Here is a 17,193-nt window from a genome sequence, read left to right as displayed (position 1 = left end):
TAGACAAATATAACCATTGAAGAAACCATAGAAGAAAATTTTAGCACATTGAATGCTTCTTTCCATAACTCCATGCAAATATATTTGGAAAGTTAGAAGACATACATAACTTTGTAAGAAAAAAAAATTACCAAAACTTTCCCCAGTAGAGACAAAAAGTCTAAAAATCAATGATTTATGAGGAAGAAATAGAGAATGTTATCAAAGAGCAAAGAATTGTTTCCCAAGACAGTATTCAACCCAGATGGTTTATATGTGGAAGAAAATTTTCAATTTGTGCCTTACTATCTAGTGGGACATTTGACATGCCTTGACCAGTTTATTTGACAGAAATGCAGGGACAGGAGCTTGGACAATGAGGAAGACCTATCATGTAACATTCACCACACTGATTTTGACCTAAGTGTAAACCAACCGAAGATAGTGCCTCCAAATAACTCACTTATATTGATTATAAAACTGTTTAACATGCAAAGAAAAATCTCAACTAAAAATCCATAAAATCTAACCAGGCTACATTTTTCTAACAATTCACACAACACATTTTTGAGGTCTGGGTGGGAGGTCACAATACCTTAACCTCTAGGAGATTGCCTGCAGCAACCCAGTGGTTACTGATTGACATGCATCCTTGCAAGGAGAGCAAGTGCCACTGAGCTACAAATGCTCAGGATCTTACATAATAATGACTGGGGAAATCCTTTTCTGTCACTGAATAAATGATTAGGGATTATTAGGGATGTTGCCCTTCTCACCCTTACTATGAATGGATATATGGAAACTAGTTAACTGGGCTGGGATTATAGCACTGTGGTAGAGTGCTTGCCTAGCATGTCTGAGACACTGTGTTCAATCCTCAGCACCACATAAAAATAAATAAAGACATTGTGTCCATCTATAACTAAAAATATTAAAAGAAAACTAGTTAACCTTAATTTATCAACTGTAGATACACAGTATCTCTGCTGTTTCCACTCATTTGGTTGTAGGTTTACAGATACATAAATTAGGCATTGTATAGATGAATAAATTTTGTTAAGATGCTAGGGTCACCCCCATGACTAAAAGTCACAATTCATGTAATCAAATGCTACATTACAGGATACCAGTCATAATGCAACAAAAACAATGGCCCCACGTACTACCAAAGACTCTGGAGGAAGGGACAGCACTGCCCTCTGTTGAAAACTAACATACCACGCTTTGGTTCTCCTTGCGAATCCCACGGGTTAATGAACGTCCTCTAGAAAACTTGATCTGGTCCAACTGGCCCAAGTTAAATGCTCCTACAGATGCTCTCAGAATACCTTTCTTTCCCCTAATCAAAGCACGTATTATAGTGTATTATAATCACTCAGTCCTCATCACTCTTGTCTCACAGTAATATCTTAAAGACAGGGAGGATTGTCACTGTAAAATTCTTGACCCAGTAGAATGCCTTTGACATAGTAATGACTCAATAAATGTATTTTTAACCTGTGTGCATGCATGTGTGTGCATGCACCTGTTTCTGGGGATCCAACCAAAGGTCTCACACGTACTAAGATAAGCACTATACCACTGATTTATATCTTCATCCCCCAATAAATCTATTTTAATAAATACTTTTCAAAGAAGAGGTTTTTACTTAGAAAGAAGACAATGAAGGAAAAAACTTAGTGATTTTTTTAAAGTTCATTTAAAGCTTCTGGCTCCTAGCTGAGCAATTCAGTTTTTCTGTTTAAAAAATGTGACAAGTTATTCATTCTTACATTGTAATCTTTAAATATTCTTTCTATCACTTTCTACAAAAGGAGGCTAGAATATTTGCACTAAGATTTGTTTTGCAATACATTAATGACATTATATTAATTCTTCCATTTAATTGAAACTAGAACAATCTGGTTAGGAAATCTAATATCTTACCAAGGAAACATATCATATTTCTGCCAATTAATTATCCTTAATGCATCAAAACTTAGTTAAATCAAAATAAAGAAAATACACAGCATGACTAATAACAATTAAAATTTAATTGTATTTCAAAATGAAACAAAGGAAACAGCAATAAATAATTAGTATCTATCAAAAACAACACAATATTCAGATTTATTCATAACTAACTTTCAAAGTACCACAAAAATGTGTTTAATCTCTACACAAGATTTCTTTGTTCTGCCCATTACATTTAAGGTCAATTTTTTACACCTGCACTGAGTAAGAGTTTAAAGTCAACCTCCTGACACATTAATGGGTTGTTAAACTTTTGCTATAAAACTGGGTATTTGGAGTTTGGAATTCCTTCTCTGGTCTGGGAGTTACCTCTAGGATCACCAGTTGAACACTTCTTCTAGCCTCAGGTACATCCACCTTGCCCCATGACTGTTTGAGAGGTGCCATGTTCCCATGTGATCATGCTCAGTCATACGATTCCAAACAGATATTGGCCCAGGAATAGGCATCTGACAAGAAGTTTTTTGACATTGAACTGAAAACACCTTAAAACCAAAATTTCTTTGTAAGATGAAGACATAAGGTATAAACTTCAGCTGCAGCAACCATGTTTCCCACAGTCTTCAATGATAAGATGAAGCAACACATAAAGAGAAAGAAAGAAGAGAAATGCAGCAAGACCTGTTAGCATTTGCATCCTTGTGTCTGGTTGTTTCTAAGGTCCAGCTGTACTTCTGTCTTTCTTACCAGATAATCAACCATCCATAAATATCTTGGGTTGATTCATGCTGTTTACTTAAGCTAGTGCAAGCTGAGTATCTGTTACTAGTCACCAAAAGAGTGATACAAAAGGGAAAAGACATCAAGGGTGGTAGGTTATCAGCCAAACTCAGAAATGTTTATTTAATATTAGTTCTGGTGCTGAGCCTTGAGTCTGGGTATCTGGATGTCCATAGCCTGAACCCTTCTTTGTCTTAAGTTCCACTAAGCCCTACATTCTTCTCACCTTCTCCCTCAACTCCTACACCCTTACCTAGAAAGAGTTCATCAGTGAGGTAAAACTAGGGAAGCTTGGTGAAAAAGTCCTTGAGACTATCTGAGAGAAAGGACTGTAGCAGCTTTACAATGCATTGAAGGTTCTGGTGGCTCCTGGTGGCTCCCAAACCCGACTGTTGGATGGTCATAAGGGTAGGGTATTAGCTTGAAGCAGAGTCCCTTATGCACAGTAATGGTCTTTCCTAGCCCCAGTGTGTCCACACCAGGACACTCCTGTTCTCATTCTCTGCCTTCCAAGGGTTCACCTTGCATGCAAAACTGTCTTACTTTTGTAAATGCCAGTCAAGTTCAGCAAACCTTCACACAAAGATCATGGCAGCACAATTCTAGAAACATTGGTTTTTCTAAAGAGGAATTTGAGTCCAGGGTGGTGCTACATGCCTATAATCCCAGTGCCTCCAGAGGCTGAGGCAGGAGGATTGCAAGTTCAAAGCCAGCCTCAACAACTTAGGGAGACCCTAAGCAACTTAGTGAGACCCTGTTTCAAAATAAAACATAAAAAGGGCTGGGGATGTGGCTCAGTGGTTAAGTGGTTCAATTCCGGGTAGCAAAAAATAAAATAAAATAAAATAAAATAAATAAAGCATTTGATTGGAATTTGAATTTAAAAAAAAGAACATTAAAAGAAAAATATGAGTTTGAGACCAAAGGGAGGCAGGGTCTCCTGAATTTTATCTCAAAAAATAGAAAATAAAGTGTTCTCCCAAAAAACTACTCCATTCAAAAGCACTTGTGGGTAAATGCGTATATTGAAGAATAAAAACGTAGGACTGGATTAAAAATAACCATGGCATAGAATCTACCATTATAGAATACAGACAAGAATAAAGGGTGGTTAAACCAAATGAATGTGCACAGCATCATCCTTTTTACCCAACATAAACTAGCAATTAAAAAGATATTTTAAAAAGACTCATAATAAGCCACTGAGAGTGAGTCAGACTCTGAAGGAGATGAAGTATTTTGTCTACATTCGGATCATTTAGAGAATATATTTGCTTCAGGGGGAAAGCTGTAGAAAATGATATCAAATTTTTTAAGTAATTTTACTTTATTCTTACCATGAAAAAATACAAGTTCTTTATAGAAAAATGTAGAAGTAGCAAAGAAAGAGGGGAAAAAATGGACAAATAGTCCAGTGATCCACCACCCAGTAATAAATATTTTCTGTTATATGGTGGATGTTCTTCAAGTCTCTTTTTAATGCAAGTAGACATATTTTTTTTCATCAAAGGCTATAGTATGTGCTTGTTTTAAGACTTACTTAGAATGAGATTATATTTTCCAATATTAATCTTTATACTTTGCTGAACTCCCATTAAAATAACCTTTGCTCTAATAAATCAGAGGCACCCACGTTTGTCTTGGGAAGAATTAGGACTGCTTTCACCAGAAATATGAAGAAAAATTAAGTACTGCTAATTAATTTGACTGAAAAAATCAAAATTTTGAGTCCTGAGTGAAATGTTTTTCTTGAAAATCAGATGTCTTCCAAATTTCTTAGGCTTCTATTGACCAGAGCTAGCCCTGGTCAGAGAAGAAGGGCACTACAGAAAGTGAAGGAGGGGCTTTTGATATATCTCAGGCCAACAAAAGTAAACTATCTCAGGCACACCAAAGCCCTCTATGGGGAACTTCAGTGGAAGCTGAGTCGAGTGTCTATGGGTGGCCATAGACTACCACATTAAAGGATGTGGTGCCCCTACCACAGTGGACTTTGTGTGACTAGTCTTAAGTCAGGGTCTGGCAGAGGATGAATTTGACATAGGGATCTTCAGTACCAGCAAGAGACAAGACGGACTGAGTCTGTAAGGCAGAGACACCAGGTCCTCAACAAAACAACAGTTGAAGCCACAAATTCACCAGCAGCAGGCACAGCAGTAGGCTTAGCTTGAGGTGAGCAAGAACAAGAATCCACACATAGATCTGGAGGCCTGAGTCCTCCCCACCCCCATATCACATAACCTCCGTCCCTCTCACACACACAGATGGCATTGGAGGAAGGAGAATGTGGAGGATGAAGGACTCAGAAACAGTAGGCACTCTTCTGAAAGGGACAATTTTAACTTAAAGCAAGTTGCTTAAACTTGAAGAGGTAGAAATAAGTTTTAATTGGCATGTCTGAATTTTTCTGTAGTCACCAATGGTTGAAAAGTTATAAAGATTCGTTTCAGAAAATAAATTTTCTACATGCATCTGAGTTGTATGCAAATTTTTTATTCTGCTATCCTCTAGACAGTGTATATATTTTCATGTCCTTATTCTATTATTTCATCATATTAAATGCCCACAGGATATTGTGATTTGGTGTTGGGGGCCATCTTGGACAAGATGGTACCTGGCAGTGAGCTAAAGGGCACTGGCTACCAAAATAAGGAAGTACCCAAAAAGGCTGCTTGCTGTTACTAGTTCCTTGGAGACTTATGATGTGTTAACGCCAGGCTCAAGGATTGGCTATCTAATATCATGCCACGCGTGGACAGCTTGTGATTTATATAGTGTTATGCTGGCATTCCTCTGCATGCTCTCCTGCGTGAGAGAAAGCTTTGTTATAATTGGCTGATGAGCTAGGAGCCTGGGGGAGGAAAGGAGGGAGAAAGAAGAGAAGGAAGATAGGGAGAGAACAAAGGAGACAGAGAAACAGGGGGGACGCAATAAATCTCATCAAACTAAAGATTAGTGGTGTCTCCTTTCTCCTCACACGTTCCGCTGGATGGAACAATTTGGAACTTTCATAAGTTAAGAAATAAAAATACCTCTATCAGGAATAAATATCATTTCTCCCTCCACCAACTCAAAATCTCCTTAGTACCTATCAGTCCCTGATGGGATGTCACGCACTGGAACTAGGACCAGTACAATCCTGGCTCCCATTTTCTAATTCTCCATTCTAAAGTGACTAATACAGAGGTGGCCAATTTGTGTCCTGTTGCTTCAGGATCATGGCTATGGAAATTGAATCCTTTTTTTTTTTTTTTTTTTTTTTTTTTCTGTTATAGGGTAGCCTTTAGCCCCAGGTCTTCTAAAACTATATAAATAAAGGGGTTAGGCATAGTGGAACACACCTGTAGTCCCAGCTAATTAGGAGGTTGAGGCAGGAGGATTCTGAAGCCAGCCTGGGCAACATAAATAGACCCCATCTAAAAAATACAAATATGTGTGTGTGTGTGTGTGTGTAAACATATAGATATATAGAGATAGGTATGTTTTTGCTCTAGCATGTAGTGTCTTTTGGGTTTCTATCTGTATTCTTTCTACCTGCTCATTTATGTATTTATTGGATAAACATAATTGAGCACTTACTGTGTTCTTATTCCTTATCCAAAGGCTTACTCTTTTCACTTCTTACTGCTGATTAAAAAGCCCCTTTACTGTCTTCTCCCTTCAATTTAAATTATATGCTGTGTGCAAGAAAATCCTATAACCAAACTTGCCTCAGATGTACAAAAAATAAGAATAACTAAGATTTCTACTGAAGCCCAAGTCTATGCTAAATATAGGCTTGATAGGAGGGGAAGCCCTTGTGAATTTCAGCAAAAGAAGTGGCTGCAGTGTGTGGTTAGCAAGGGGCTGTATTTTTTTTCTTTGCTTTTATTCTAGTTCTTGTATGTATGCTGGAGGCATAAGGAGATAAGATTGCAGGCTAGCAAAGATCTACATGACTCTGGCTTGGCCCTCAGTGATGTGAGCAAATTCTAAATGCTTAAAGGTCAGTACTAAAGGAAATCATTGATCAAATACTGGAAGAATGACATAGCAAATTAGAAAATCCACTCCATTTTCTATTTGAGTATGCTAATGATTGGAACCAGGTTCTCCAGTGAATGTGGAGTACCTTAAACACTTAGGAACTCCCTGTTTAAAGAGCACAGGAGGATAGACGTCTGAAGAGCCTCACAGAAAAGATTAGTTTTCACCTTTAATTCCAGTTTATCATCCATGCCCAAGTGAGTTTTTTGTGAAAATCTTTAGAACTATGAGTTTCCCTCACAATTATCACGTTTTTTCTTCCTTTTTTTTTCCTTTCTCTTTCTGTTTTCTTCCCATTATAAGGTAGGAGGAAGGAATGTGGGAAATAAAACACCCAGGTTCTTTAATTTGGGGATTAGGCAAGAAAGAAAAGTAATTGAAATTACAAATACATAAAATTAACCTGAGTCCTTAAAACTAAGTGTCACCATGGAGACCAGAGCAGGAACTATCTCCATAGAGATCTGAATGATTTTTGTTGTTGTTGTTGTTTTAAATTATTATCACTTACTACTGGATATCAGTTTGGCCAAGGAAAAGATGAGAATGAATGAATGAATAGCATCGCACAAGAGAATTCATTAAGGGAAAGTCTAAATTGTTCTAGTTCTTATTCTTCCATTATTCCAATAAGTAGGAAGATACCCAGGAGAAAATTTCCTCTCAAGTTGGAAGTTCTAATGGAAACATCTGGGATAAGTTTCCATAAATGCTACAGAAGGAGTAGGGAAGGATAAGTTCTACAAAATGCATCTCTCATTCAGAGGCAATATGTCTTTCTCTGTTCTCCACTGTGGATAAAAGAGAGAGCTCCTGGGCTAGGTCTTATCTCCAGTTATGGATCTGAGATGTGCCTAAACAACCATCTTGATTGTATCACTTTATGGTATCCATCATACACAACTGTTTTAAAACATGTAGAGAGATCAAGCAGATTTCTATTACATACTAGGTAAAAAGAATGAGAAAAAGATTCAAATGTTTAAGCTAAAATCAGAAGTAAATCAGAATTTACTGACTGTAAGCCAGGTACAGACTGTTCTGTGTATATATAGGTTCAGTAAATTAAGTAATATAATGCTTAGTTGAGAAGTCACCCAAATGATGAATACACCATTATAGGTATCAGGTGTTCATCAATTAAACAAAAGACCACTAATAAAAGGTAGTAAAATTTAATAAATGTTTTAATATATCATAAAATAAGTTAACAGAAAGTTAACAATTATGACCCAAATGCATATAAACAAAGTGGTCAATAATATTCTTCTTTCAGAAGCTTACATACTCTGAATTTTATGCAGCTTTTTTAGCACAGATCTTGGTGACTGGTTGGATATGGAAGAAAAACAAGGATGTTAGCAGTACAGCCTGCTGCAGAAAAATGTTAGTATTTCTCACATTTTACAGTCTAGTCTCATTATTTACATGTTTTACAAAGTTGCCACCAGTACTTCATTAGTGAATTCTGAACCATTTCTCCTAGAGGAAACAGTATTATATTCCTGTGAACTTCTTTCTAGTCACAATATTTTCACGGACAAATCAATATATAAACTTGCTTTATGTACATTTCTTGTTAAAGACAACTTAATTAATGTAGTTGATTTATGAACTTATTGCCAAAGGTAGTATACCCCATACCTGAATGAGGTTTATCTAACCACACACGAGTTTTCTATAAAGTTTATCACAGCCCTCTTGCACTTAGACACTCTAACCAGCATTTTGGTAGAAAGCTTAGAGGCTGTTTTAACAATACCACCAAAACACACACACACACACACACACACACACACACACAAGAAATGAAAAAAAAATGGCATTAAATAGATCACATTTACAGTTTAAGAAAAGAAACAAGAAGGCAGAGTATGACTCTGTTTAACCTCAGTTGGGAACACATGCTGGGAAAAAAAACTGGGGGGAGGGCTTGTTTTTGTTGCTCTACACATGTTTGTAAGTGACCAGGAAAGTGCCTTGATTTTGAGTTACAGATTTTAGCGGCCTTCACTGCACTTACTATGTCCCAGACTATATGTTAAAGGGTGCTTCACATACTATGCCATATCCCGTCATCATAATTTTACAGATGCAGAGACAGAGGCCCAGAGTGGTCAACTTGCCACGTCACGTAGCAGCAAAGTTGGTATTCTAAGCATTGTTATACTAAATAAATAATACTAGTTCTCATATAGTATTTACTACTTACTAAGTTCAGGCATGAAGATAAATGCTTTACAAAAATGATCTCATTGATAAAAGTGTGTTTCTATCTCTATGCCCCCAACATGAAGCAAAGTACTTAACACAGTGTTTGTTGGATTGAATTTAAGTCCCCCAGCTCTCAAATCATCCTTCTAAAACCAACAGCATGACATTTTCAGCAGTGTGGGAATTACTTTGAGTCTTCTACTACCTTTCTCCCCTCACCAGGTTCCTTTCCTCTTTCACATTAATGTTCTTCTTCTGTGGCTTTGCTACTGATGGCTATGATGTTCACAAGGCAGCGTTTCAAAGCAATCATAGTGCAGAAGAGAGCAGTAGTACTGTCCCTTTGCAATAGTTCTTTCTCTTTAACAACAACTTCTAGTGGTGATTTATATTATGACCCAAATCCTATGGCGTAACAGAACCACAGAAAAGCTAAGTGTTTTGCTTGAGAGTCATAAGGTAAGCCCTATATGAACCTAAAAAAAAGGATTGTCTGTTTCCAGTGTAGCTTTGGATTCCAGATCTATCTAACCTCGCACACTGAGTTCAGAGTAAAGAGAGTCCATTTCAGGGATAAGAAATAAAAGTGGGGGAGGAAACTTGTGGGAAAGCAGGGAGTGATCTTTAGAAATCCTGCAAGATAGAAACGGCAGGTATCATATAAATCACATGAATGAATAGAAGCAAGTAGGGCTAGAGTCAAAAATCATTCAACTCCTTTCAAAGGCAAAAGCATACAGTCAACACGATTTATGTCTTCTTTTCATTTCTCTCTGTACAGTTCTCAAAATATTCCAAATACTCAAAAGTAATTATTGTCAACTATATAGCCAGGAAAACTGACCACAAAAGAAGGAAATCTCCACTTCTCTTCCAGTTATACATCTTGGTGTTGTTAATGGTTGTTATAACATTTTATAAAAGAAGAGAATCGCTAATGAATTCTAAGCACAAACTGCAAAGAACAGGAAGTAATCCAAATGCCTAAAAACAATCTGAGTAAAGATTCCTAGAGAGAGAACCAGTCCCATCTTAAGGGGTAGACCACTGAGCTCCTGTGCATTCAGAGTTCCCAGGGGAATACAATTTTCTCTTACCTGGCCTTTCAATTTTACAAGAGAAAACATAACCCTGAATTTTTACACAAATTTCCTAGCTTTAATTGTGGTCATTTTTCTTTTTTAATAAAAAAGAAAAAATGTGGCAGAATACATGCCAAACAAACTATCTATTGGTCTTACCCAGTGGGAGACTCCAGTTCTCTACCTCTGGTTAGAATAGGCTTAGTAAATAGCCTGGAGGATATTTAAGGACCTCTTTCCAGAGCCACACCCGGACACCACTACAAAAAGGCAGCCATAGCCAGGTCTGGTGGTGCTTGCCTGTAATCCCAGCAGCTCAGGAGGCTGAATCAGGAGGACCTTGAGTTCAAAGCCAGCCTAAGCAAAAGTAAGGCTCTAAGCAATCAGTGAGACCCTGTCTCTAAATAAAATACAAATTAGGGCTGGGATTCAGTGGTTGAGTGCCCTTGAGTTCAATTACCTGGAAGGAAGGGAGGGAGGGAGGGAGGGAAGGAAAGAAAGGCAGCCATGGAGGCTAGTCCTCTAGTGAACAGCTCCCTCCAACCCTCTCTAATAGGATCTGCCTTCTATAATTACTTGTCTCAGGTGATTTCCAAGCCTCTGAAACCACCCACAGCTGCTTTCTCTGCATTGATGGTGTGAAACCTCAGATGACCAGGGAGCAGGGCGGCAGCATTGCAGGTCTGTCATATGCTGGGCCCAGCTTATGCGTAGTCCTGGAGAGACTCTCGCCTCTCCTTCTGCTGTCCAATTCACTCTCACCCTATTCGTAGCTCGTTGGAAGGTCTCTTTTCCCCTTTGCCTTCTGTCTCTTCTACGCGGTTCCATTTCTCTCTCTTGTCTTCCTTGTTAATTCCTCACTTCTTTATTCTTTTTCCTTCTTCCTCTTCTCTTCTCCCCTTCTTTTGTTACTCTCTTCTGTTTCCTCTCTCCCTTCCTCTACTGTTCCCTCTCTGTTCCTCCTTTCCCTCTTTCCCGTTCCATCCCTACTCCACTCCTCCCTCTCCCCAGCACCCGGGAACTGCGGTTAGGTTGCTCACCAGGAATGCACCAACACAGGCTTCGAATATTTCTTGTGATAGGACCGGAGGGTCAGGGAACCCTTGCGTTCGAACAAGTCAGTGGGTCCAATCTCAAACCAGTATTGATTACTGTTGCACCACTCCCGGCAAAGGCCATCACCGCCCCGCATGGCCGCTGTGAGCAGAGACCCAGGAGGATTTCCCTCTGCACGCGTCCAGCCGGTGCTACAAGAACCAAGATTCGGCGTCCCTCATCTCCCAAGCAACCTGGGGCGGGGTCAATGGGAGGGCGTAGTCAATGGGAGGGCGGATCCCTCCCACCTAAGAGCTCTGGTTTCCTAGACCTTGTGGTTACGGATAGGTGGAGGAGTGTGTGCTGATCTGCAGTTTCGTTGATCTGCCTAAACCTAGGAGTGGGGGGAGGAGGTACCGGGCGCGGAGGGTCAGCTAAGGACTAACCAGTTGGCAAAGTCTCCGAGCCCCAAGTTGGGTCCGTTTCCACCATCCTTGCGGAGTTCTTTTTAACCTCCCTTAACTGTAGGCACCACACCACTGAAAGGGAGCCAGAGAACTACAGCTCCTCCGACCCTAAATTGTCATTTCTATCCAGCTTGCCTATCTGTGATAGAGGCATGGAATCATGCAAATTAACTGAATATTTTGAGGATCAAAAAGATTGGTTCCAGGGCTGGGGATATAGCTCAGTGGGTAGAGTGCTTGCCTTGCAAGCATAAGGCCCTCGGTTCAATCCCCAGCACCGCAAAAAAAGGGAAAAAAAAAAAAAAAAAAAAAAAGGTTGGTTCCAGTTTCAGCTGCTCTCTCAACTTTTCTGAGCACTAGTATCTGCCTCTGGGGAAAAAAAAAAAAAAAAGAGAGGAGAGGATGGAACTGTGAAGAAGGGTAGTCCCAAGAATCTGAGGTCTCTTCAGACGGTGATGTGGGAGGATTCCACCTCTGAGCACAACTTAGGACTTGGCACTCGGTTCCCCAAGACTTCCCAAGTTCTCCTCCTTGCAACTGTTGACATTTTGTGAGAACACAAGTATATCACAATATCGTGTTGTGTGCCATATTTGGGAAGGAGATTCCAAAAAAGATTATGGTCTTGCCTCCAAGAAGCCGTTAGGTAACTGTGTTATAGAAAGGTGCTTATTTCATTTTTTTACTTTCCAAGAAAATAATGTTTAACACACTCAAATTCTCCTCCCTAAACTTAACACTTTAAGAGGACCATTGAACTTATTTATTCCCACCCAGCATAATACTTAGAATATGGCATTTTTTTCAGAGTATACAGTGAACAAATGAATATTGTTTGACTACCTTAGATTTACCACGACTTCCACAGATATCCGAAGTGTCTGATCTTAAGATCTCACATGCACAAAAATTCAAACTTAAGAACTAAGAGATAATTGATATTACAATAGATTCTCTCATTTACAGCAGATTTATTATAGTGTTCCTATAAATACTCGAGCACTCTTCTGGATCAGACTTCACAAATTTGATTACACACAACTACTAAGTGCTTTTCTGAGGCCTGTGGTGCATAGTGTGGGCGCCTGTGGTTTAAGGTCCCTACTTTACTAACAGCCAGAGTTAAACCACATTATTTAAAACCAAATAAATAGTCCACTGATACTAGCTAAGTGCTTGCAGAGTTCTGACTGCTATTTTAGCCCTTTTCTTTTTGAGGGAATGAAAAGAAAAATAGAAGTTAATTTTAAAAGAATCAATAAGATCCATGTCAAGTTCAATTCTGTTCAATCAAAGCAAAACATATTGCTGTTGCTCCAAAAATGTTACCACCATTACTAGTATTTTTGTATATTTTACTTATGCTTAAAGTGATAATAATATATGTGCAAACAAGATGATAGGTCTTTACAGATGATTTGACTGAAAAATGGAAGCTGCCCAGTGCCAAACTCTTTCTGAAGTATGGGGGGGTTGTGGAGGGGGGTTACTACAGAGATTAGAAAGTTTTCAGCACACCACAGAGTACTAAATTAAGAAAACAAGCAAAACAGACATAGCATTTATTTGAGAGTTTCTTAAACCAAGCTGATGGCCCATTTGAGTCTGTGAATATGCCTTTTTATTCTTTTCTATCTTTTCTATATCAGCTTTTTAAGCTTTATTGTCACCCAATAAAGGAAAATATTATGTATCTACCAAATACTCTTCAACATCCTTGTGCTGGGATGTAGGAGATTAACTCTGATATCTTCAAATTCAGATGCATTCCATTCTTTGTGTATACCCCAATACATTCTGCAGAATCTTTGGTTTCTTGATTTCTTATCAATAAAATAGGAATGGAACAGCAGTTATCACAGAGGGTCTTTGTGAGGATTACATAATAAACACACCAAAAGCAGGTGGAATAATGCCTAATAGTGTTTGACCCTCAATTAAATGTCAACTCCTGCTGCTATTGTTATTATATTCAGACTTTCACTTTATCATTTGGAAAACTATCCTAAAATGTGGTTGTAATTATGTACAGTTCTCTAACTATACTGTTTTTCAAACTGTATCTGTTTATAAGGTTTATTTAAATGAATATCATTTTTATCATTTTTTTCTTTCTCTTTTTTCCCCCAGAATGTCTCACAAAACAGCCAGATACACTGCTTGAAAACAGAAAGTAAAATAATGCTAATTCTGCGCTGCCACAATTGACAGAAAGGAAATCAAAGGAAGATTTTTAACACATTCTAATATGAAATGTAAGTCTGAATCAGAAAATGTTGGCAAGATATTTGGATATGTTACCAGTGATAATGAGGTAGTTTTGTGTTCAATAGACCCTTTTCAAAACTTTGTGCATTATAAATATGAAATCATTGGTCTTCAACACTTGAGTTATTCTTATTTTCCTCAAACTTCATCAAACCATTGAAGTGCAGGGTTAAAGCAATGCCTTCCATTTACTAATCCCTTTTCACTGTAATACAGCTCAGGTAGATGAAAGGATTTTTCTGTAGGATAAATGGGAATATGTCATGTGAGCCTTTTCTAATTTTTTTTTTTTTTGGTAGTGCTGGGAATTGAACCCAGAGTATTGCGCATGCAAGGCAAGCACTCCACCATGGAGCTATGCTCCCATCACTACATTTCCTTGTTAACTTTATCAGATCCCTGAAAAGGCTTCCAAGAACTGGGCAGGACAGCAAATTAAAAAAAAAAAAAAAAAAAAAAAAAAAAAAAAAAAAAAACCCACTAGATGTAAATGGCCACAGGGGTGAACCTCTTCACCATCTCCTTTCCCTTCCTGTCCTAACAATCATGAGCTCAACTCCCACAAAAATTCTGCTGGGGACCTTCCAAGGTCCCCAGCAGCATGTTTTCCCCCAAACCCCATTATTAAAATTATTTCTCTCTGCCAAATGTCTTTCAATTAAGCTGAGACAAAAATTTTAAATGACTTAAAATTAATTTCCATTATCTCTATGTCAAATCTGGTTTAAATGCATTAAAATTTTGTATTTATATTATAAAGCATGCAAAAACTAAAAACCAAGCATTTATATCATAATCCAGGATTAATTTTAGTTCTCCAGTAATAAGGACCTCCTGTCACCAACCATATACTCATCCATGTGTACCCTTTTGAATGTTAGTTTAAAAAAAAAGTTGGTGTCCACTTGTTATATCAAAATAAGAAGTTCTTATTCATTCTGATCTCTCACCATCTACTGGACCCTTATCTTTTTTCTCCTCTCCATCTCCTCCTTTCTTCTTTCCCTTTCCCCACTCTTCCTGTCTCTCCCAAGAACTCCTTTCCTCCATTTTTCCCTTTCTTCTCTCTCCTCCTTCTGTCTCTCCCTGTTTTCTTCCCCCACTGCTTTGAGAAGCAGTATGGATTTTGGAGGCAGAATCTTCTGCTGAACACCCAATAAAATCTGGTACAATTCAAAGTTGTATGAAAAAATATAAAAGAAAAATAATCAGACCTAGAAACCAGGGGCTAAAGTTTATATGAATAAGTTCAGGCCTAAAACTCAGGAACTTTTGGAGTCAACTCCAGCAAGAGCTTTACTCTTCTTTCCCTTAACTATCCATAACTACTGAAAGTCTTTTCTAAAAAGATTTTAATCTTGAGTGCAATATCTCTGTGCTTTAATTTCGACTGTGAACCAATTAGGCATCCACTTGCTCTCAAGCCTTTATCATTAACTAGTATTGATTAAGTGTCAACATGTAACTGGCATTCTTTCTGGAACTCCTACTATCAGCATGGGGAGATTAACTTATTAAATATTCAATATACAGTATTCCATAATTCAACATTTCCCTTATTTCAATATCTAATCCAATCAATAAGTGAAACTCTTTGGCAGAAGTGTCCATAACTATTATGATAAAATTTTAATATTCTAGATTAGTAATGACCTGCTCTAACATAAATAGATTAGGGACTTTTAATATCCTATGAACTGGATGGATAACCTTAATTATTCAAAGACTAAATATCCATTTTTCAGAAATGGTCTAAGTCCTTGGTTTCTTCCTCTTCTCCGGAGTACTGCTTTGCTTTTTGGTACCTTCCTTGTTTCTTAGCAGCAAAACTGATTTAGCTACCCATTGGAAGTTCTTATGAAAAGAGTTGAGTAAGGGGGCCAAAGGGAATAAGCTGAAAAAACCTCCTGACCTTATCTGAGAAGGAAAAAACTATGGAAGGAACTGAAAGTTTCCCTGCTTTTCAGGGTAGAATTCAAAGTAGTCACCTAATTGCCTTAATGTAAATTGGGTTCAGGAATTTTCCAAGTAACACCAATGTTTTCTAGTTAAAGTTTCTCTAATAGTAGTGACTCAGCTAGTATACTCTTGATGACAAAGGACAGAACTAGGTCAAACCAGTTAGAGGGATTTTTGGACTCATGCCAACTGGGAATTCCAGAGATACATTAGGTTTAAGCACATCTGAATCCCAGGGCTTGAGGATGCCTTCAGAATGCTGTTTCTATTTCCTGGTTCTGCTTTCTTTCTTGGGTTAGCTTACTCTCAGCCAAGCCCTCCCCAAGATGACCACTGACATGCACTGTTTCCTCACTGTCCCATAGCATGCAGTGTTTCCCTTTCCTCTAGAACCAATGAAAAGTCCTAGATGTTGATTGGCCTGACTTTACTATTATGATCTATTCTGAAAAAATAGATCACTAGGGCCAGGGCCAGGAGTGATGCAATACTTCTGCTAGCTAGGTCTGTGTCATAGGCTCCCTTCTCGGAATGACAACCTAGACTGAAAGTATGAGATTGGACTAAAGGGAAAAATAGGTTACTACTTCCAGAATAAGGGGGAAGCAGGCCTGGTGGGCAAAATCAACGATAATTCTGTCAATAAAAACAATAAGATATCTCATCCATCTCTGTATAGAATGCTTTTACTTTTCCTTGTCCCTCACGAAATGTATGTGGGGTTATCATATTCATTAGGGTTCTCCATAACCGTATAAATGTATAAGAGAAGATTTATTGTGGGAATTGGCTTATGCAACTATGGAAGCCAAGAAGTCTTACCACCTACAATCAGAAGCTGAAGAACCAGGAAAGCTAACCCAGTTATTCAGTTTGAGATGAAAGGCCTGAGAACCAGGGATGGCCTCTGGTGTAAGTCTCAGAATTAGGAGCTATGATGTCTGAGGGCAGAGGAAGATGTATGTCCCAGCTCAAAGAGAATTTTTCCTTCCTCCACCTTTTTGTTCTACTTAAACTAACAGTGAACTGGACGATGCTAGCCCATAATGATGAGGGTGTTTCTTCTTTACTCAGTCCCTGACTTGAATGCTACTTTCTCCTAGACACACCCTCACAAACATTCTCAGAAATCAGGGATAGCCAGGTATCCCCTTGCCCAGTCAAACTGACACATAAAATTAGCCCTCACAATATATATTGTCATTTCTATTTCTAAGAAAAGGAAACTGAATCATGTATAATTGAGAGGTAAAGCTAGTATCATACACATTCATATCTTCTGACTGCAAGGAATGTGCTCATTCTACTATAGACACCATACATAAATATATATGTACGTGTGTGTATGTATATATATTCTGTTTGCAGGAATCTGGCCTCTAGAACTACAGGTTTATTTTTTCAGCTTAACCATTGCTCCTATAACTTTT

The 17,193-nt window shown here is 38.2% G+C and overlaps 1 protein-coding gene and 1 long non-coding RNA gene across 4 annotated transcripts in view; one reads left to right on the top strand and one right to left on the bottom strand.

The window, feature by feature from the left end:
* Cfap95 (cilia and flagella associated protein 95) overlaps positions 1–11,274 on the bottom strand; it is a 69,843-nt gene extending 58,569 nt beyond the window's left edge. For 2 of the 3 annotated variants that reach the window (XM_047524915.1, XM_047524916.1), the window contains exon 1: positions 11,075–11,274. In XM_047524915.1, the coding sequence (XP_047380871.1) occupies positions 11,075–11,226 (152 nt within the window). In that variant the 5' untranslated portion in view covers positions 11,227–11,274. The remainder of the gene's footprint in view (positions 1–11,074) is intronic. The other variant, XM_047524914.1, reaches the window with a different exon arrangement.
* The window catches only part of LOC124963999 (uncharacterized), a 164,670-nt gene extending 150,873 nt beyond the window's left edge, over positions 1–13,797 (top strand). Inside the window, exon 3 of the long non-coding RNA XR_007104874.1 lies at positions 13,667–13,797. This is a non-coding gene — a long non-coding RNA (uncharacterized LOC124963999). The remainder of the gene's footprint in view (positions 1–13,666) is intronic.
* The last annotated feature ends 3,396 nt before the right edge of the window (positions 13,798–17,193 follow it).

This window comes from Sciurus carolinensis, chromosome 14, assembly GCF_902686445.1.
Source record: "Sciurus carolinensis chromosome 14, mSciCar1.2, whole genome shotgun sequence".
NCBI classification, from domain to species: domain Eukaryota; kingdom Metazoa; phylum Chordata; class Mammalia; order Rodentia; family Sciuridae; genus Sciurus; species Sciurus carolinensis.
The sequence above is the reverse complement of the archived record's forward strand: the minus strand, read 5'-3'. Positions and strand labels throughout refer to the sequence as shown.